This window comes from Nymphalis io, chromosome 14, assembly GCF_905147045.1.
Source record: "Nymphalis io chromosome 14, ilAglIoxx1.1, whole genome shotgun sequence".
In the NCBI taxonomy this organism is placed as follows: Eukaryota; Metazoa; Arthropoda; class Insecta; order Lepidoptera; family Nymphalidae; genus Nymphalis; species Nymphalis io.
In genome coordinates this window covers 6424204-6447391 of record NC_065901.1, presented here as the reverse complement: position 1 = coordinate 6447391, position 23188 = coordinate 6424204, and the positions used below count along the sequence as shown (strand labels likewise).

The 23188-nt window shown below is 33.5% G+C and overlaps 1 protein-coding gene across 1 annotated transcript in view; it reads right to left on the bottom strand.

Moving 5' to 3' along the window:
• Positions 1-18816, bottom strand: part of LOC126773410 (hemicentin-2-like) — an 82908-nt gene extending 64092 nt beyond the window's left edge. Inside the window, exon 1 of the mRNA XM_050494354.1 lies at positions 18774-18816. Coding sequence (XP_050350311.1) covers positions 18774-18813 — 40 coding nt within the window. The 5' untranslated portion in view covers positions 18814-18816. The remainder of the gene's footprint in view (positions 1-18773) is intronic.
• Positions 18817-23188: the final 4372 nt, after the last annotated feature.

Sequence of the window (23188 nt, the reverse complement as noted above, 5' to 3'; positions counted from 1 at the left end):
ATTACCATTCATTACATCGCCAATGTGGCAACATTTGTAACTAAGATGTTATTCCCCTTGTGCCTGTAGTTACACTACCTCACTCACTTTCAAATCGAACCACTGGTGGTAGGGCTTTGTGCAAGCTCGTCTGGGTAGGTACCACCCACTCATCAGATATTCTACCGCAAAACAGCAATACTTGATATTGTTGTGTTCCGGTTTGAAGGGTGAGTGAGCCAGTGTAATTACAGGCACAAGGGACATAAAATCTTAGTTCCCAAGGTTGGTGGCGCATTGGATATGTAAGCGATGGTTGACATTTCTTACAATGCCAATGTCTAAGAGTGTTGGTGACCACTTACCATCAGGTGGCCCATATGCTCGTCCGCCTTCCTATTCTATAAAAAAAAAAAAAAAGAAACGCAACAGTACTTTTATTAGTATATTGTTGCGTTAGTGCGCGCGTAGTATTGCTGTTTAACGGTAGAATATCTGATGAGTAGATGGTACTTACGCAGACGGGCAAGCACAAAGTCCTACCAACTAACGTGAAAGTTTTATCGACCAGACTAATATGTTGCCATAAAACAAATAAATAATGTGTTCCTTTATAGTATTATAATAAAAAGGTTTTTGTGTTAGCAAAAAAAGGGGACGAGTCCAATTTAACTCTTTTGCGTTATAATTATTAATTGACAAACAATCAACAAAAAGATATTTATATAAAGTTGAAGTGAAAAGTGACACTGACATTCTAAGCCTATATTTTCACTAGTTGGCACAGTTTGTTACTGTTTCACGTTTCATAAAGACAGGAATACTCGACCTAAAAACAAAAACGAGTAACAATGGTAAGTAGTTTTTGTTTTGTCTCCGTGTTCATATTATGCAGTTGTTACTTGATGACGTTTATTTCAGTCGCCATGAAAAATGCGAACGTTTTAATGTGTTTTTAATTGCAATACCTTTGGTGTGCTTGCTCTTTTAACTTTCACTTGTTTTTATACTTATGAGGTTTGGTGATTTTTATCGAGTTTAAATTACCTTTGGCTGTTTGAAATGCTTTGATTACTTTAAATATTTAGATATTTGAGATAAATCGTATAAGCACATCGACAAGACTTAAAAAATAAATTATTTTTAATCAACCTCCACTTCCACTTGTCCACTAAATGTTTATTATCTTTTTTATATATCTTATCGTATTTTATACATACTAACGGTATATTTGCAATCTCGGTACTCCAGTTATTAACGAATTTTTTTTTAAACTAAAATAAATACTATATTTTTAATCACAAATATATTTAATTTTGTTCTCTTCTGTTGATTAAACTCTACTGATTATATCAGCCACGTTTTATTTAAATAATTACATGTTTTTCAGTGATAGAGGTTTGTTTCGAAATGCATTTAACAATGTTGAATTATTTTACCAATATTTTATACATCATATTAAAGAGTTTTTCAGCAGCTTTTCGAATATGACTCAAATTCCCACCTTTTTTTCATTTGTATCGATATATCTTTTACGTATTAAACTTGGCTTATGTGTCGGGCGATCCGCCCTGGAAACTCCAGGCGGAGGTGCTCGCAGAGGTGTACCGCTTCCGGGCCAAGGCGAGAGACCGCGGCGACCGTCCAGGGTCGGAGGATGTCGAGCGGATCAGGGCTCTAGCCCAGCAAGCCCTGATAGCCCGATGGGAGGAAGATCTGTGGTCCCCCACAGCGGGCCTGGTGACAGTGGAGGCGGTACGTCCCCACTTAAGTCGCTGGGTCAAAAGAAAACGAGGCACGCTCTCGTTTATGTTGACGCAGGTATTTACCGGACACGGCTGCTTCGGTAAGCACCTTCACAAGATAGCACGGCGGGAAATGTCACCTTCCTGCTATGAGTGTGGTGCGCCAATCAACACGGCGCAACACATCCTGACGAAGTGTGCCGCGTGGGGGCTTTCAGAGGCTTTCTCTGGCGGCAGTTGTCGGCGGAGACCTCTCCTTGCCGAGCATCATCAACGCGATGCTTGGAAGCGATGAATGCTGGTTGGAAATGGTCTCCTTCTGTGAAAATGTAATGTCGCAGAAGAAGGCCGCGGAGCGGGAGCGGGAAGAGGACGCCGCTGCAAACCTGCTCCGCCGAAGAAGACTGGGGAGAAGAATGAGGCGCTATGCGCACCTTCTCCCTACGCCGCAATAGGCGTCGCTGGGACTAGGGGGTTCTCAGTACCCTGGTAATCCCCCTACAGAATGGAGGCCTGCATACGCAGGCCGCCCGTCAGAGCGTCGCGGTAGCATGCGTAAGCGCTCCTCGTTATGACGGAAAGGGTACCGCTGGTTTTTTAGTGGGTATTCCGTTGTTCGGGACGCACTCGGCGCCTCGGACATCGGCGAGCCCCACATACCCCCCACTGTTCCCGTGAGGGAAACGCGTAATGCGTTTTTCCAGCGTAAAAAAAAAACACTTGGCTTGTGTGTGGTTGGTGTGTAATAAAAAACAGTCTCGTTTATATAGATTCTCTGTTAATTAAATCATTGTAATATTATAGTTACGCATATATTCTTAGATTATGATACCTTTAGTGTTAGCTTAGAAGTTACGTTAGTGGCTAAATCAAGGTTTATTGGAAACTATAGAAGCCCAAGACATATTTTGTTGACGAAAATCAATACTCTATCTATGAACTAAACCATTAAAACTTAATACATTTCGCCTTGTAGGGTCTGACGTTGGAAAGTTTTTCGGAAATTATTATGTAGATTAAACATTTTGACGTAAACACAAAGCTTTTGTATTCACAAGTGTTATTAATTAACGTTGCGAATGAAATCATTATCATTTTAAATTAAAATACAAACTGCATTTTTAATTACAAATATATTTAATTTTATTCTGTTCCGTTGGTTGAATTATACATATAATCGTTAATGCTCTCCTTTCTTAAAATAATTATCAATTTGATTTGTAAATTATTTTTGAGCTCGCAACAAAGTGATATCTAAAAGAATAATACATATTCAGTTGTGTCGAATCTTTCTAAAACACTTAGATTGGTAGATTAAGTAGTTGTTTTAATCAAACGGATTCAACCTCTTGCTTGCTAGCTTGAAAAAAAAGTTTATAATATTTTTAAGCACCCATTTTATTACGTTAATTGGTAAAAAGTCTTCATTTTTCAACCAGATTATCTAGATACTTACGATGCAAAAGGGCAAAAGTTAATTTTTCGTGGCTTTTCTACGCAGTTATTATTTTTGACGAATATCATACGAGCATCTTTTCATTGCTATAAATATAAATGCGAAAAACGTAAACTACGTTTTTCGCATTTATATTGCTTGCTTGCTTACATTGTAATATCAATAATAATAATAAGGCAATTTATTTTTCAAATATATTTACCCCGTCTGATTGTCTACATTGGTGACAGGAGCTCTTTTCCATTTATACAAGAGAGACTCGGACTCGCGTTTTCCCGCTAGCATTCTTGCCACATTTATAATTTGATTTGTATGTCTAAGTCCTCAAATTTAATATACAAATAAATATCTTTATACATTTTGCTTTTGCCATTAAAAGAACCTAATAAAATAAATCATAATGACAAGCAAAGAAAGCAATTCGTATTTTCTTTTTTATTATAGAATAGGAAGGTGGACGAGCATATGGGCCACTTGATGGTAAGTGGTCACCAACGCCCGTAGATATTGGCATTGTAAGAAATGTTAACCATCGCTTACATCACCAATGCGCCGCCAACCTTGGGAACTAAGATGTTATGTCCCTTGTGTCTGTAATTACACTGGCTCACTCACCCTTTAAACCAAAATAGAACAATACCAAGAACTGCTGTTTTGCGGTAGAATAGCTGATGAGTGGGTGGTACCTACCCAGACGAGCTTGCATGAAGAGCTTGCTTAATTACACATGAATAAACTTTGCTATTACTATTTGCATGAACTAAAAAATCGTGGAGGAGAACAGATCTTCTCTTCATCCGAAAATTAAATCAATTGTTCCCCTTTTCTAACATTATGTCCTCAATAAATATGTTTGACTTTGACTTCAACAGGATAGAACCTTAGCACAGCAGTGGGACATAAACAGGCTACTACGATTCAATATAACAAAAAAATATCAGATATAATGTAGATTCGTTATAAAAAATTTAATATAAGCAAAATTGTTATCTGTAATGATAATTCAAACAAAACCAACTGTATTCATACCAGTCAAAAAGTTTATGACTTGTGGAAAGCCGTGTGTAAATGTGCGGGCATCAATTTGGGAATAGAATGGAAAGCTGTAAATGTAACACCAACGTGTTTCCATCAAATTCCATTTTGGTTGGTTGCAAGCACTGAATCAATAAAATGTTTCACGGCGGATTATTGAAATTTTACAGCATGTCAATACATTAAAAGAGAAGCACGCATAAAATATTCAAGTTAAAGTAATTGATATTTACCTTTGTGATATTTTGATAATTATAATTTAATATGTCAAATTATTTTAAAGCTTTATACGTAATATCTAACAGTATCTAATTATTTGTATCTTTGAGTGGTTTTATAATCTTATAATGTAATAAACTTATAAAACAAATTATAGATAACGTCATTATCATAATTCTTCTAATGAACGTTTTATAGCGGGTGAATAGATGATGTATATCGTTCTGATCTTTTCTCGTCTGTTTAGTTTTATATTCGAAAGAAGAACACTAAGGCTACCTTACGACGTTTTTTTATTCTTTGTTGTTTCATTATATTAAATAAATAGATCTTACAAGAATCTTTTTGAATTTAATATTGAACTTTACGGCAAAGATACATTATTCAATCGACGATTCGATTTAAATCTTATTAAATATTTGAACCAAGGTACGTTAGTGATATTCAATCAACGTCCTAATAACTGTCACATAATTACTAAACTTTGTGCAAGTCCATCTCGGGTTATATTACCATTTATATTATAAGCGACAGGCTCAAGACCCTTACCATCTTATTTCCCAAGATTGGTTGTAAATTGAATATATAAGGAATGGTTAATATTTCTTATAGCTCCAATGTCTATGAGCGAACTTGTCCACAAATTTTACATAAAAGAAACTACACATATCTGTCAACTTACACTCAAGTGTTTATTTGTTGTCATATGATCAGAGTAACAACGTAAGTTGTAACCATAGAATAAATACACCCATTATCTCTTCGTAAAAATAGTTGTTAATGTTGTTACAAAATTCATAATCTCCGAACAAAAAGATTTGCAAAACACCCAATTCACTATCTGTTTTTTATATAATAATTAACTAACCATTTATAGAATTCTAATAATTGTAAGCTTAGAACTTGTATACTTTATATATATATTAGGTATACGGTTAAGTATTTTTTTAATTGTTAATAATAATATCCTGGGATATTATTCACACACGGCCATCTGATCCTAAACTAAGCAGAGCTTGTACTATGGAAACCCACAACCTTCGCCATGAAAGGCAAGAATCTCAACTACGCCAACCAGCCCGTCAAATCAATCAATGTATATAATGTATGATGATAACTTTATTTAAAAACAAAGATTCATGAAATAGTTACTTTTCTATGTCAAAAACGACCGATTTTGTGTTAATAGACTGAAGCTTTCATACATCAAAATCAGGCAACGTGATGTGCGTGCGGAGCTGCAATCACTTGATATACGGAAAGCTAGCGGTCCTGATGGAATACCAGCCATTGTGCTGAAGAAGTGCGCGGTGGAGCTGTCTCCTGTGTTAACGCGCCTGTTCCAACTTTCTCTCTCTTCGGGACGTGTGCCGGAGGCTTGGAGAAGAGCTAATGTGCAAGCGGTTCCCAAAAAAGGGGATCGGTCTGACCCGGCAAATTATCGACCAATAGCTGTCACCTCAGTACTTTGTAAGGTGATGGAACGGATTCTAAACAACCAACTGATCCATTACGTAGAAGATCACTGTCTAATTAATGATCGTCAGTACGGGTTTCGACCAAAACGGTCCACAGGTGATCTTCTAGCGTACGTAACACACCTCTGGGGTGAAGCTATCGACAAGCATGGAGAATCGTTGGCTGTCAGCCTCGATATCTCCAAGGCTTTCGACAGGGTCTGGCACAGAAGTCTTCTCTCCAAGCTACCGGCATATGGTCTGTCTGCTCAGCTATGCACCTGGATTGCCAGCTTCCTACACAAGCGTAGCCTTCGTGTTTTAGTAGATGGTTGCGCTTCACAATTCTATGTAGTGAATGCTGGGGTCCCCCAGGGATCTGTGCTATCTCCCACACTCTTTCTTTTGCATATCAATGATATGCTCTCCCTTGGGAACATACATTGCTATGCAGATGATAGTACAGTGCATGGTGGATATCACGGACGCGCAGTGGCTGGGCGGGCGGAAAATGAGGAGAGGCAGGAGAATCTTGTCATTGAACTCGATAGGACGTTAGAGCTCATCGCCAAATGGGGTTCTGATAATCTTGTTGAGTTTAATGTCAAGAAAACACAGGTATGCGCTCTCACAGCGAAAAAGTCACCATTTTACCTTCATCCCTCCCTCTGTGGCACACCGCTGATGATACAAAGCAAAATCGCCATGCTGGGGATGGACGTTCGCTGCGACCTTAATCCAAGGGATTACATCGAGGCTATTATAAAAACAGCTTCACGGAAACTCGGAGTTCTGAACAAGATGCGGCGTTTTTTCACGCCACAACAACTGTGCCTGTTATACAAAACACAGGTACGGTCTTGCGTTGAATATTGCTCGCACCTTTGGGATGGCTCCGCTAAGTACCTACTGGAGGCCTTGGACCATTTGGACCAGTTGCAGCGACGTGCAGTACGCATTATTGGCGACGTAAAGGTCACAAACACCCTTGAACCTTTACAATTGCGTCGCGAGATAGCAGCACTGAGCGCTTTCTATCGACTGTATCACGGCGAGTGCTCTGAGGAATTATTCTCTCTAATTCCTGCTTCCCCCTTCCTTCTTAAGTCCACGCGAGCTGGTTCTCGATGTCACCGCCTAACTGTGACATCAATTCCATCGCGCACAAAGAAATTTGGCAACTCCTTTCTTTGTCGCACTACCAAAAAATGGAATTCCTTACCAGCTCACGTGTTCCCCTCCTCTTACAACCCGGGTTCCTTCAAACGAGGCGTGAAGAGGCATCTTGCGGGCCGGCAAGTTCGTGACTGCTAGTACAAAACATTCTTCCCGACTGTACTGGCCGTCGTCGCGTTTGGACTCTACTACCACTTACCATCAGGTGGAGTAGAATCATTTGCCATCCCGGACATATAAAAAAAAAAATACAAAATATCTACTTCGCGATTTGATCTTAAGTAATATAATAATTAATTATCTTCGGCCAACTTTTTTACCCAATACCTACCCTTCTTCTTTTAATAAGCGGGCAAATCCTCGGGCGATAATTAGTTTTTTTATATACCTTCTAGTATAATTGTAAGTAATATATAACATTGGAATATAATACATCTAACTAGGGCAGCTGGAAGTAGAGACACTAAGCCAACATATATAAATATCCCGTTGAAGTGATCGATCGAACCTCCATATTCCTTCAGGAATATAACCTTTGTTTCTCCGTTACATTCTCTATTACTAAACATTTAACTGAAAACGCCTTATGTATATTTTCTGTAAAAACGGCGTTTATACATATTTTATTTGTTCTCTTATAAAATACTAGCCGTCTCAGTTTTGCATAGTTAGAATAATGATACTTAAACATTTTTATTGTAATACATAATATAACTCTAGTGGTTTACGCGGCGTATGCGAATAAAACTCCCAATCGGAAAGATTTTTTCCAACATCTTCAACTATTATAGCAATTTTTTAGCCAATTTAATACCTATGATTATGATGATATACACTTTTCTCATGAATCACTCCACTACGGTTTTCATCAATGGATGGCCATTGATGAAAACCGTATGAAATTCGGTATGAAAATCGGGTTCGGTAGTTATTGAGCTTATCGCGTTCAGACAGATAGACAGACGCGGCGGGGAATTCGGTTTAAGCATGAAGAATTTGATTTAAAACATGAAAGAAATAATATAACAGTTATATATATTAGAATGAAAAAGACCAGCCTAATGTATTACAACTAAAAGTTATGATATATGCACTTATTATTTATCTTTCTTAATGTAATCATAAATAGAAAAACTAATACGTTAATCTCTTGTAAACATCTTTTGGTACACCTTGGGATTAAGACCGACACGCGTTCCTTGACGATAAATGATATGACGTTTTGATATGCCGTCACACTCACTCTCTCGCTTCGTATGTGCGTAGCCCGTATTATATTTACGTACTTCTTTGTGCTGTAATATTATGATATTAAAAAAATATGTTTATTTTAATGAAAATAGGTGTTTATTTATTTTACTCCAAACTTATTTATAGGTTATCTTTAACCGTAAATTCTTTTAATAACCATTTTTGATATTTCCCATCTGCCGGGGTTCACGTCCATTTTTATGTTTTTGTATACGAAGACATCTCTAAAAGAATATTACTATATATTTCACATTTTGTTGCTCCATGAATAATCAACAGAGTTATTGATGTGTTAGAAGTACTAAGCACCTTTGTCGTGAAATCTCAGTGGTGTGCATTTCCTCATTTGCATTGCCCGTTTTACTACGGGTGCACTACAACAGGGGCGGTAGAACAAAAAACGGGTTTATTTGCTCACATTTGTTCTTAAAAGCCCTTATAAAAAAGAAAAAACTGACTATTAATGAATTGCAATGCATACAAATATAAGTAACTTCCACAAGGTCTTTATATTTTGAAAAAAAAAAATATTTGACATAAATTAATTAAATAATTTATAAATAAATTTAATTTTTAAGACTAAATAATTCACGCCAAGCTTTTACTAGTCATCATGGCTGAGAGTGAGTGTACAAAAATAGCAACAATTGAAGCGTTTATGAAAGTCATTAAGTAAACTCAAAATAAGTAAAAATATTACGCGGATTATTACACAAAATGCATTTTCGTTTTCTGTATCTCTTTTTTTTAACCACACTCCTATTTTGATAAAATTATTAAATGTTTTCTATGTCTTCGGGCCCCCTACAAGGTACGACGACATAGAACGAGTCGCGGGAAGCCGTTGGATGCGGACAGCGCAAGACCGGCCAACGTGGAAATCCTTGGGGGAGACCTTTGTCCAGCAGTGGACGTCTTTCGGCTAATATAATGATGATGATAATTAAATGTATACGTTATATGCTTTATTATATGTGTAGATATGTATATATTTCTAAACGAAGATAACTTTTTACATACATGCAGATAGCTGTCTATCTGCAAAGGTTTAAAAAAATGTTCGTGTTCTGTTACGTTTTTTTATAATTGGTTATAAAAAACTCGCTTTTTGAGAAAATTACTCAAAGCAGACGCATGGTTTCTACTGCTTTATTATATTGTGTATATATTTCATTGAAGACTACTAGCTCATTACTGCATAGCCGTTAATAGTAAAGTATAGAAGTAAAAAGAGCCCGTACCACATAAAAAAGGCACGATAAAGGGTAGTCATAAAATTAGCCTACACAAAGTAAAAGTAGGTAAAACCCTCTTGGGTTAACGCTTGCTTTTATATATGTCAATGAGTGAAGCGCTTCAAAGACTTTTATTATATTTAATAAAGTAAAAATTAGCGTCAATATAATGCAAATTCTAGTTTAAAGAGACACACTTTTATAATTTTATATAAAAATGTTGCTGGTCTATGAAATTATAAAATAATTGTCTATTGTCCCTTTAATTAAACATATGTAACGAAACTGTTTAATCAAATATATAAACAAAATATGTAAAAGAAAAATTAATTATTCAAATCATCTGTTCTTTTATTATATAAACGAAACAATTAATCATATCATAATTATTATTTTCAATTCAACATTAGATAATTAAGTCAAAAACGTATATAATAATGTATTTTAAATGCTATAATATTCTTTTTTAAATTCCGTATTTGTCATGATTGTATTCTTAAATTTTAAGATTCATTCATATTCAGCGATAACTTTACTATTAACTGAATGTTAAGTTACCCTTTAATTGTGATTTCATTCATAACTAATATTACATTAAGCTTTATAAGCTAATGTTAATATTTAGAACGTGATGTTGGTTTTCTTTTAAATAAATAATTAAAATATTACTAGCTGCTCCGTGAGGTGCCATCCGTGCTATACTATACCGCTCTGCCCCCGCAGGTCATAGCGTGTTGTAATATAGTCTGACCTTTATCAATGAATAGACTATCTAACGCAAAACGATTTTTTTTTAATTTGAAATGCTAGATCCTACGTAAATGCTTTTAAACAAACATATTATTCAGCTTTATTTAAGAGTATTCGTAATTAGTAATATAGATATTCTACCGCAAAACAGCAATACTTGATATTGTTGTGTTCCGGTTTGAAGGGTGAGTGAGCCAGTGTAATTACAGGCACAAGGGACATAAAATCTTAGTTCCCAAGGTTGGTGGCGCATTGGATATGTAAGCGATGGTTGACATTTCTTACAATGCCAATGTCTAAGAGCGTTGGTGACCACTTACCATCAGGTGGCCCATATGCTCGTCCGCCTTCCTATTCTATAAAAAAAAAAAAAAGTATACATTATAAGTAAAAAATATTTTAATATTAATTTTCCCGATGTGAAACAATAATCGAATGTTTCGATTTATCGAAAATAAAACGTCGTTCTAAAATAATGGAAATTGCTAATAAACGTCTCATATCATTAATAATAAAAAATAACTCAATTAGGCTCTTGTGTAAAAAGTCTTAAGTCGTTGCCATTTGTTTTCCATTCCTTTTTATGTCACTTAAAACATACGATGTGCGGTTAAAAAATTCATGAATAAAAATAATCTCTTCTAATAAATGTTAAGCGTGTTTATAACAAATCTCATTTAAGTTTTTAAAATAAAACTTGATTTAAGCATGAAGTATTTTAGACGACCCAACGTTAACCCAGTAAGGCTATTTCTTTAATTTAAATGCTAAGTTTCACACTTCGTTGCCCCATAAATACTTAGTAGGTCTGTTGGTTGTAAAACTAGGCTACGTTATAATGAAGAATCAACACTGTTATATTTTAATGAACATAAAAACACCTAGTGACTAAAAACTTACACGCACATGCGATTTATGCCAAGAATGCTAATGCCTTGATATCACGACGACATTCCCATTAACTTTAGCTCTACATCGTAAAAATGTTTTTTTTTTTTTAATTTATTTGATAGAGTATACAAATCTTAACAATGAGTACATATTAAAAAAGTATTACATTTGGAAATCTGCATTCTTATTTAAGCTGAATATAAAACACAAGATAAGTAAATAACAAAAGTCAACTAGATGTATAACACGTTATATTTTGGGACAATTTAAGGACTTAGTTTTCATTTAGGTTCTCGTCTAAACTATAATCGGTCGAGAACCGGTGTATTCAACGTGGTATGGACGTTGGCCGAGATGGCCTAGTGGTAAGAACGCGTGAAACTTAACCGATGATCGTGGGTTCAAACCCGGGCAAGCACTACTGAATTTTCATGTGCTTAATTTGTGTTTATAATTCATCTCGTGTAGTGAGGCACGGACTTTGCAAGCTGACACCCAGAAACGTCTAGAAGCTTTTGAAATGTGGTGTTACCGCAGAATGCTTCGTATTAGCTGGACACAGAAAGTTTCGAACGTGAGAGTACTCCATCGCGTCGCCAGTAGCCGGAATGTTTTGCAAACCGTCAAGAAGAGAAAAACCGAGTAATTGGGCCACGTCTTGAGACACGAGCGATACCAACTGCTCTAAATTATAATGATGGGCAAAGTAGAGGGTAAACGACGGGCTGGAAGAAGAAAAAAGTCCTGGTTGCGCAACATCCGTGAATGGAAGAAGATCGCCAGCGTGGAAAAACTATTTCGTTTGGCGCAAGACAGTAAAAAATTCGCTGAGCTGACGGCCAACCTCCAGTAGTGGAGAGGCACAAGAAGAAGAAGAAGAATGTAATGATGAGAATAATCACTGGTAGAGCTTTGTACAAGCTCGTCTGGCTAGGTACCACCCACTCATCAGATATTCTACCGCAAAACAGCAGTACTTGATATTTTTGTGTTCCGGTTTGAAGGGTGAGTGAGCCAGTGTAATTACAGGCACAAGGGACTTAAATTCTTAGTTCCCAAGGTTGGTGGCGCATTGGATATGTAAGCGATGGGTGACATTTCTTACAATGCCAATGTCTAAGGGCGTTGGTGACCACTTACCATCAGGTGGCCCATATGCTCGTCCGCCTTCCTATTCTATTAAAAAAAAGTAAGTACCTGGGACACTTTTTTTGTATTTGTTGTGAAATACTGCATTTTTTCAGGAAATACGCTGATATAATGATTTAATGGTAAGAGTCTTGTTTGAGATACACGAAATAATATACAAGAATTGCTCATTTAATATTATAACAAATTTTAATAGCATTTGTGATGCCCCTTTGATGTTTACTAAATATAAAGATAAAAAACAGCAAACATTTTACATTTTATCTTAAAAATTGCATGATGAATGATAAGACATATAACGATTGTTTTATAAAATCAAAGTCATATTTTTCCTTTAATAGCAAGTTCTGTGACATCGATAATATTCTCAGTTTTATAACGTATAATGTTTATTTTAATGTAGATTACATTAAAAGAAATATAATATGAAACTAACAAAATTAAAAAAGTGTGATCGAGTCTTAAGTTAATTAAACTTTGTAATATCTATAATAGTTTATTCGAACAGGTGTTAAAAGTAAAAGACTGCAATGCAGCGTTTAATGATACTTTGAAAGCTTTTAAAGAAATTTATTTGCAATTAAATTTTTATTTTACGCGACTTACATTAAAATACTTGTACATAAAATGTTAACTTAAATAAATCTGTATTATTTTATACGAACCATTTAATATTGTGCCCGTTTCCTTATTTTACTAATATCATTAATGCTACGATTACATTAATAGATACTACACGCAAAATATATGAACGTGATTCAAAGCGAGTAAAAAGACCGGGCCCTATCGTGACCAACTATCTTGAACATTTCCGAATCGCGTATCAGAAGGTTACATCTTTTTTTCAAGGCATAGAAAAATAAACTCTGCTGAAAGATGAAAGGGTATAGTTTTGAAAGAAGCTATTGTGTACGGCTCTTTTGTGTGTATGAGGGCGTTACAGTCGGTCACTAATCCCTTTCAACACGAAACCCAAGTTCCATTTGCTCTTATTACTATTACCGTCACCGGAGCCCGTCACTATTTCTTTGAAGATATGCTGACGAATGGCTTTTAGAAGTAATCCTCACGCTGTACATAAAAAAAATCATTGGAGCCTATAAGATCTTTTTACAAGGCACACGTTTTTTTATCAAAAACGAATTTATGTATATGCAATACCTACGTTCATAGCCAGTTCAAATTGAATTTTCCTCTTTGCCTTTACATTTCAATAATATTTTAAATTATCTTAAAATTAGACATACCGATTGATAGCTTAAAATACAAAAACGATTTTAGAAGATGGATTATCTTCTAAAATCTTTGAATGAAAATAAAGATTTATGTGTGTGAATCGAAAAGGTAAAATTTAGCGTCCTATTTCATATCTAAGTTACGACCTCCAATAATAATTTCACCAGATTTTCTATCCGATGATGACAAATATTTTCAAGAATAATATATTTAGAATAAATAATATATATTTTTACTTAAAACGATAACCTATCGTCGATATAATAGCTACTTTTATGTTTATAAGTATTCGTCGTTCAATTTTTTTTTCAATTAGTAAAGTAATTTGTTACCATTAAGTCGATATTTGGAATTACATAACTTATTATTCGAGTTTATCATAATATTGTATTAGTGACGTAATAATTTATCTCACATCTATGACAGCGGTGACACTATGATGCATCGATAGTTGCCTCATTTGTCAATACATGTCCATCGGTTTCGACATTTGAGGACGTTCTAATAATTTTATACATACTCTATTTATAGGTATCATCATCATCATCATCTTTTTCTCGTCCACTGCTGGACATAGGCCTCTCCAATGGCCACTGAGCTCGATCTTCAGCTCTCAATCTCCACCCGCTGTCAGCCACTTTTCGTATATTATTTATAGGTATTACCTCAGATATTTTATTATAAAATTTTAAAAATTAAACTTCAAATATTGGCCATATTTTTGTAATAGGAATGGATATCTTCAAAGCTATTTCCAGCAGGAAGTCGATCGAGCTCTTTCTGATAAGTGCCCTCTTGCGTCATGCACCGCCGCCGTCGCCCGTCACATTTTCCGGTGAGTGGGTAGCGTTGATAACAACATATTCATCGTGAGCTATTTTGCCCACGACTCTGTTTGCCTGAACCTTGAATATAGAGATAGTTTAATTTGGATACATTGATTTTTTTAATTCTCAGATTATGGATATCTTATTGACACTGAATAAAACAATTCAAATAAATAAATAAATACATTGTCGAGTCAAATTTTATAAAAATAATAATCATTACAAAATAATTGAAAGTTTGAAATGAGGATTCAATTGAGAAGAACTGACAAGAAACTTTACAGTTAAAATTTACGGCCTTCCTAATAAATTACGTATAAAAATATAAAATCACATAGTGATTTTAAATGTATAGTTTTAAAATACTTATGAAAATAAATAAAAATATAATAAAAGGAATTTAATAGCAATTTGATTTTAAATTAATGTAATATTTAACACATTATACGCTGGAATGTAACACAATATTAATAATTGTATGTTTGGCGATAGCGATAAAAATTTTTGACGTATATACTCCAATTTTAAAGAAAAATATTGTACTATTATATCATATTAATAATATGAAGCGTTGTACCCAGTTAAAAATAAACAAAATAAGTTTTCTTTCAGAAAATGACTAACTAAATTTTTGTAATTTACGAATGAGAACATGTATAATATAAATATTTTCCACTGAAATAGTTAGCAACATTTACTTTCGAGCTGATGACGAAAACTTTTGCCACAAACTTATGTTGACAACCAGAAGTTTCCAATTTGCTTTTAGTAGAGACGTATCTTGACACGCATGATATACTAAGCAAAATTCAGTCATTCCACTCAGGTTAATTTAGTTTCTTTCATTCGATCACATCAGCAGATACATTAGTCGATAAGGAAAAGAATTTCGTTACTTGACCTTCGACAGTAATCGTGACAGGTTACTATAAAGATTAACAATCTTAATGACTTTTTTCTATTAGTTTGTAAGTTGTTATATAACTCATGAGAACATAGCATCATATGTTGGGTAGTATAGATTATTTAGCAATAGTTGATAAGTTATCTTGTTCAACTGTTCAAAAATAATATTTTGTTGATTGGTTTGTTGTGCATGGCGATGAAATATATTTATTTTATATTATGTTTTATGTGGATAGTAATCCAGGCGGGAATTCAACTCCATCCTGTTAAAATATAAAAGATTTCTTTCGACGTCAATCTGCCACAAGCCATGGGGCTCAAAGATATTAAGAGTATGTGCTTTTTGCCTGCTTATACTGCCTTACTCTTTATGCGTATTTACACACAAAGTATCGCTGTTTGGCGGTTGTAATGTGTATCAAACCCACTCAGGTAGGCCTTCACAAAATCCTACTAATGGTGTAAAAAAATTATACATATTTATATATAGTATATGATATAAAATTAAAAAATATTACTTTATTTTATGTTGACGCGATACTTTGTGAATGTAGTGTACACTTGTAATCGATATACATATCAGAAGTTGATTTTTTCTGTTTGAATGTTATGTATGCCACCATTTAATATGTATTTATTGTTCCTATTGAATAAATAAATAAATAAAATATACGTTAAAATTTTACTGCTGCACAAATAACTCCTTACGAATTTTTTAATTTTAATTCTAGTTCTCAGCTCAGCTGCAAATTAGACGACGTACAATCTTCTAAAATATGCTGATTTTCGCGATGTTTTCATTCTCCGCGGAGCACGAAATGATTTGTCAATATTGAATCAGCATTTCAAATCTCAGAGATGTTTCGCTCAGCATAAAACTCTGATCTTTAAAATTAACATGTTTGAAGAAGATTTAAGCTTTAGAAGGTTTATCGGCGTTTTTATCGTATATTTTACTATCAATATTGTAAAAATAAAGAATTATCAATAACAAAGGAATAAATATAGTTTCATGGCAAATAATTAAAAGTATTTACGTAGTATTATCTAATTGGTTCATCTATAATAAATAATAATAATTTATAGGTGAATTTACTTATATTATTATACATTATGTATGTATGCGTGTATTTATGTACGTATATGGTTACAACGTAGTGGTTGTGTGTGAATTTCATTGAACAGAATCAAAATAAATTCTTACTTCTCAGAACATTAAAATGTAATCGAATAAAACAATTTACATGAGCATGTCCTAAGCTGTCAAACCACTGTAAACCGTCCAACCCGTATAATTGTGAACGTTGTAACCATAAGAGGGAATGTAGCTCCATTAAGGAGGAATAAGACATCAACCTTATGTATAAACACTATCTTATTCATAGTATATATTACAGAATTTTATTGAGCAATGAAATTAGGTCAATTTAGCAAAATTGCCGTAACATTTTTTTTTCATTCAATACGTTAATTTATTTATTTTTGATACTAACGTATATTAAAATATATTAATATATGAAAACATTCTCAAATCTGTTTGATAAATAAAAATAATTATTATATAAAATAGAACTTCGCTTGGTAGTAGGCCTTTGTGTAAGCCCATCTTTGTGTAACCCCCTAACTCCGTACCTACCCTCTGTGTACTTAGTATTGTTATTATTGTTCGAAGGATGAGAAAGCCAGTGTAATTGCAGACGCTAGGTGGATATGGTGGTAGCGATGTAAGGGGTGGTTAATATTTCTTATAATGCTGATGTCAATTGGCGGTGGTCACCATTTACCATCAGGTGGCCCATTTGCCCATCCGCCAACCTTAATTATTAAAATATAATATGGTAAATATTTGTAATTAAATATATTTTAGTAACGTCAAATACATCGCTATATACACTGTAATGTGTTTCTAATAGATGCGCTCGATTGCATTTATATTGATAACGGCTTGATATAACCAGGCTATTTCCCAAATTACACGAACCGTGGGAGCGTAGCGGTCGCCTTCCCAAATGAACTAACCCTTGTGAAAAATAAATCTAAAATAAATGACTTCCCTCGCCGTTAGTTCTTTCTGCTGGATAAAATGCTTAAACAGACCATTTTGTTTAAAAAATTTGCTGCTTTTGTGAGGCAAATAGTTGCCTTTTTTGCATTTTACTACTACGAGCCTATACTCGTCTGTCAATACAGAGCCTTACAAACAACCATGACCGTGAATTTCTAAGCGGCGGAAATGATGATGATAGTATTAAGCCTGTAAGCTCATTTTATTGTATCAAGGATTGAAGCCTATCTGAATTTGAATTGAAACCATGACATTAAATCCACCAATAGTACCACGGTAAAGCGCGAACAGATCGATTATACTTTTAAAGATAGATTTATTAGTGTTTTTAAATGTCTACACTATTAAAACTATGTACGTATAAATATATTCGGTACACGGACACGGTACTACAGTTTTTTTATATGTATAAAAAAAACTATAGCTACAGCAAAAACGGATTTTGTAATGGAATACTTACTTCCTTCCGCTTTCTCTCTCCTATTTTCTTTCAAAGGATATTTTTGTATAAAATTTTGGTATATAAAAACCTGCTAATAAAATTTATAAATTAATTTATCAGTGGATTAAATTGTTAATGTTAAATATATATTTAAAAATTTCAATCAATTAATTTTCAGACATTAATATATATTTTTATGCCGTTATATTATTTCACATATTTAAATACCCAACAAATTTAAGATGTCTACGTTGCGAGTGTTAATCCTAAGTGGTTACACTTTAGAGGCGTGATTTTAATGAAGTGAAGACGTAAACTCGTCGCCTTAAAGAAGGATAAGACAGAATTTAATATTGCAGAGTCTTTCGTTATATCTTCCTAAACGGTTGGAATATTATGTGACTACAGAAAAATACAAGTTTTCACAAACTTAGCTAGCATTATAGTTAATGCAAATGGGCTCTTAAAAGCTAATATAGTCCAATAGCGGGAACACGTGAATTTCAACGAAAGATTTCAGATTTAAACCCGGGCAAGCATCATTGCATTCATCTGTGTTTATAATTCATTTTGTGTAGTATGTGGAGAAATATATCGTGAGGAAACCTGAATGTGTCGAATTAACTTTTACCACACGTGCATCCATGAATCCACATTGGTGCAGTATGGTGGAATAAAGTAAAGTAAAAAGTAACAGTCTGTGAATATCCCACTGCTCTAAGGCCCCTTTTCTTTTTAAGAAGAGGTTTCGGAACTTACGTCACGACCATTTTTCCTTCACCACCGAGCACGTGTTGAATTATAAACACGAATTAATGACATGAAAATTCAGAGGTGCTTGGCTTGAAATCTGAATCAGCGGTTAAAAATTTAATCACTAGGCCGTAACCAATAGGTTCTAGTGAAGATATTTTCAAAATCATAAATTTACATTACATTAAGGTAAATACATACCCAGTTGACCAAGCAGGTACAGAAGCGCCGGGAACCACATCACTGCCAGTTCTTCACATCATTACTCTCTTGTATAATATGTATTTCTTGAACTCACTTATGTTAACAAGACTATAACACACTTCTCATATTGTACACATTTTATTAGACACGACTTAAAAATATTTATTACACTCGATTTTAATCAATTATTGTTCAACTCGGTCTTATTTAAATACTTTTATTAATCACTTATGAGTGCTTTTTTAATTATTATATTCACTGAGAATGCTATCAGTAATTGTTATCTATCATTAATAAATTTAAAATAGCTTTTTTTATCAGTGTTATTTTATTACTCAAATTATGAATTTGAAAATTATTAAAATAAGTATTTTTAAAAATATCAATAAAAACTGCAATAAAAACAAGCAGCCCGTACGAAATATCATAATAATGAATTATTTCATTAGCCAGGAATTTTAGTATAAGTATTCGATGTAATAGTTGCATTGAAATAAATAATGTTCTTATGACCTATTTCGGCTACAGAGGCCATTCTTAAGAAAGACTATTAAGCACACGACATATTTTAGTGTACAAGTGTTGCACAAACACGGTTGCACACTCTGTTCCCACGCTTTCATGACAGAATCGGAAAGATTTCAGGGACAAGTTCAACACTTTTACGTGCTTTCCGAGGCACGTAATAATATTTTTTTGATCAGATATAGGCCATTTACCGTTGACTTGCCCGATGTAAGGCATAGAAACACTTGCCTAGAAGAAACCTGCTTACTCTGGATTTGAAGACACCAGCGTCGTACCTATCATGTGAACACTGACAATTTCCAGACTGTTACTAAGAATCTATTGTCAAGAAAACCCAATGCCTTTATAATAATCCCGCTTGAACCCATGACCTCGATTTCTGCGACCTTATAACATATTCGTTATAAGGTAATTTATTCATGTTTTGGTGTTTAATTCGCATTGGCTGCTATTTGATGAATATTGGTTTAATTTCTGCTTTATGACATTACATCATTTTCAAATCCATAATGCAATACGTAAAAGAGTAACCACTATACCTTTAACTTTAAATAATAAGTTTGTATATAAAATGTTTTGTAGAACTTTATAAACAACGAACATTTTTTTTTAATTTACCTTAAGCAAATAATGAAATATTCATTGAACCATATCAATTAAGTTTATAAAGGACAAAGGTAGTTCATTAAAACACATTACTAAGATTAATAGTATTTTTGTGCGTACACGAGAGAAATCCCACTAGCATAGCTAACAAAGATATTTTTTATTATGTTGGTATACCCTATAAAAAGCGTATCCTTGTTACAAAGATATTGTAAGAAAAATACGAGTAATCGTTTATTTTGTATCTTAGATACTAGCGAGACATCTCCAAGTTATTACATAATATAATAATTGACACATAACGAACTCTTATGAGTCATGTGACATGTGAAGGCAATTTTTTATCGCAAAATGTAGTTGTTCTTACAATAGCAATTCACGCAGACGATCTCGCTTAATGGCAAGTGGCGGCGGCCGAAGGTGAAGTGAACCTAGAAAATAGCCTATTCACTTTTACCTCCGAAGAGCCATTGTTCTATTTATTTTATTAAATTCCAGCAGCAAAACCGCACAATTTATTAACAGGTCTACAAATAATACCAATTTTAAAACTGCTTTTTAGTAATAAATCAATTTGAAACCTTTTATCGAACCAGTAGAATATAGTGAGTCAGTAATGTCTATCACATTTGGTTCGATTATGTCATAATTATGGAATTCTTTTTCTATCTAGATGCCATTTGAAAATGTGAATAGTACTGTATATAAATATAATCTACTAACTTCATATGTAGTGTCTTTGTCTTTTAGTCTTCAATAATTTTTTAATGGATTGTGTTGTATTTTAAACGATTTAAAAATACGTGCGTTATTGGGCTTTAATAATTTTTTTACTATTTAAATTCAATGTCATTGTGCCCAAGTAAGCTTACGATTTATGTTTTATATATTTCTTTACCTGAACATATAAATTCTAAATAAAGATAAGATCTATAAAAATTGCTTCGAAAAAAAAACAACAACAAGATACGAAAAATCATTAACTAATTTGTAAAATAAATAAATCGAGGACTTCTGAAGAGAAAGGAGGATTAGATTATCTTATAGATCGTTATTTAAAAAAACCTATTACCAATTTTCACTGATTATTAATATAGGATTAGCCTGGACATATGTCCTAAAAATCCGAGATGGCCCTGTGGTAAGAACGCGTGAATCTTAACCGATGATCGTGGGTTCAAACCCGGGCAAGCACCACTGAATTTTCATGTGCTTAATTTGTGATTATAATTCATCTCGTGCTTTACGGTGAAGGAAAACATCGTGAGGAAACCTGCATGTGTCTAATTTCACTGAAATTCTGCCACATGTGAATTCTACCAACCCGCATTGGAGCAGCGTGGTGGAATAAGCTCCAAACCTTCTCCTCAAAAAGAGGAGAGGAGGCCTTTAGCCCAGCAGTGGGACATTCACAGGCTGTTACGGACATATGTCGTTTTGAAAGAAATAATAATTCTGAAAGATTTTATGCCAAATGATATAAATTACTTTTAAACAAAAAAAACTATAAGCATGCAATTCACATTGCTATATAATAAAAAAAAATTGGAAACCAATATACATAAAGCTTATATCACAAAAGGCAGCGCGATTCATAAAAGGATGTAGTAAATGATATTATTTTAATATAAGTAGCTGCGCTGCACTTTGCATTTTTATATAAATTAAACTTGATTATATTTATATACTATTTAGTTCGCTTTGTTTACGTACAACAAATGATTAAGCGATTGGACCTCGAGATGTGTCATAGTGTCATACTGTATATAAGTAGCACTACAATATTTACGAAACATTGTAATATGAAGACAAAAAAAGATTTTTCGGATTTCTTTTGCACCAATATTTTATATTTTAGAATTTATAACAGTTAATTACAAAATAAAAAAGACGCGGAAAAAACTTATAACAATAATAATTTGCTTAAGACGCTTTCAAACGGTCCATTCCTTGGCTTGTAATCTACCATACTAATCGACTTCGTTACCTACTCTTTATACATCAATCATTCTATTAAAAATTTTAACATTTTACACTCGTTTTGCCATCACAAATATATAGACAAAGCCTACAAATCGTCATAAAGTGGAGTTTTACGTGTTTCCTCTTGGTGATTTTTCCAATCAGCTTGTAAACTCTTTACTCTGCGAGTCGGTAACTAAATGACTTAACTAAACATTCGTTCTTTTAACCTCCCATATATTTTCATAGAACGCAAACTAAAGTGAATATTTATACGAGGGTCTATTCGACCGTTGTTCTTCAAGAGACAATTGCTCCTTTCAGCGAAATAGGCTATTTGAACGAATTTTATACGCTATAAGGAAACTTTCCATGTTCTAACATAGTAAATAAGAAACCTTAAGAGCGTTTTAGTAAAAAAGTATAAACAGCAGGAACATTGTTGATGTAGAGCTTTAAACGTTTATTTTAGCTACTATTGTTGTTATAAGATCTTTAAATTCACTAATTTGATTAAGTAGTGTTTAGTTTAATCTTATTTTATTCATTTATGAGAGTAACATACGTAAATGGAAGTTGATTATGATCTCCTTAGTCGTTATTTGTATAAAACAAATTCTTTGTCGCGGCAGAACAGTAAACAAGAGGTCACAAAAAAGGAATTTTTTAAAAACTAACAATTAAAAAAACTCGTATTTTAGACAAAAAATATTAGACAAGTGTAAAATAAATATTAATTTGATTACTTTTTTTTTGTATTTCATAAAACAGTTCGTATTATTACAACTATTCGGTAAAAAATTAAGGCAGCAATTATTAAAGTCATATATTTGTGCACTGAGTTTTATTACATGGCGAAGAAATAACACAACACAACAATAATAATTTATCTGACCAAAACATAAATAATAGCAGAATAATGAGGAAAGATACAAGAGCTGAACACTCATTTTTTGTGTTGTTATTGTAACTTATGATCCAATACTGGACTTGGTTTATTGAGAGGTAAATTTTATATATTGTGTAGTAAAAAAATATTTGTATATCAGCTCGTTGACTATATTAATTATATAAAATTTATGTATCACATTTATTTACATAATATTTATTTACAGTGTGAATTTAACTAAATATGTAAAGATAAAATTTAATAAAACGCGTATTGGTAATCATAAATTGGAATTAATTTGGAATGGTGGTTAGAATTTAAACAGAAATTTCCCGTTGAATTCGGACGGAAATGAACCACTACTCCAATCAATAACCAATGGAATCAATTTAACGGGTTGCAATATCTTTGGGAAAAGTTTCATTAT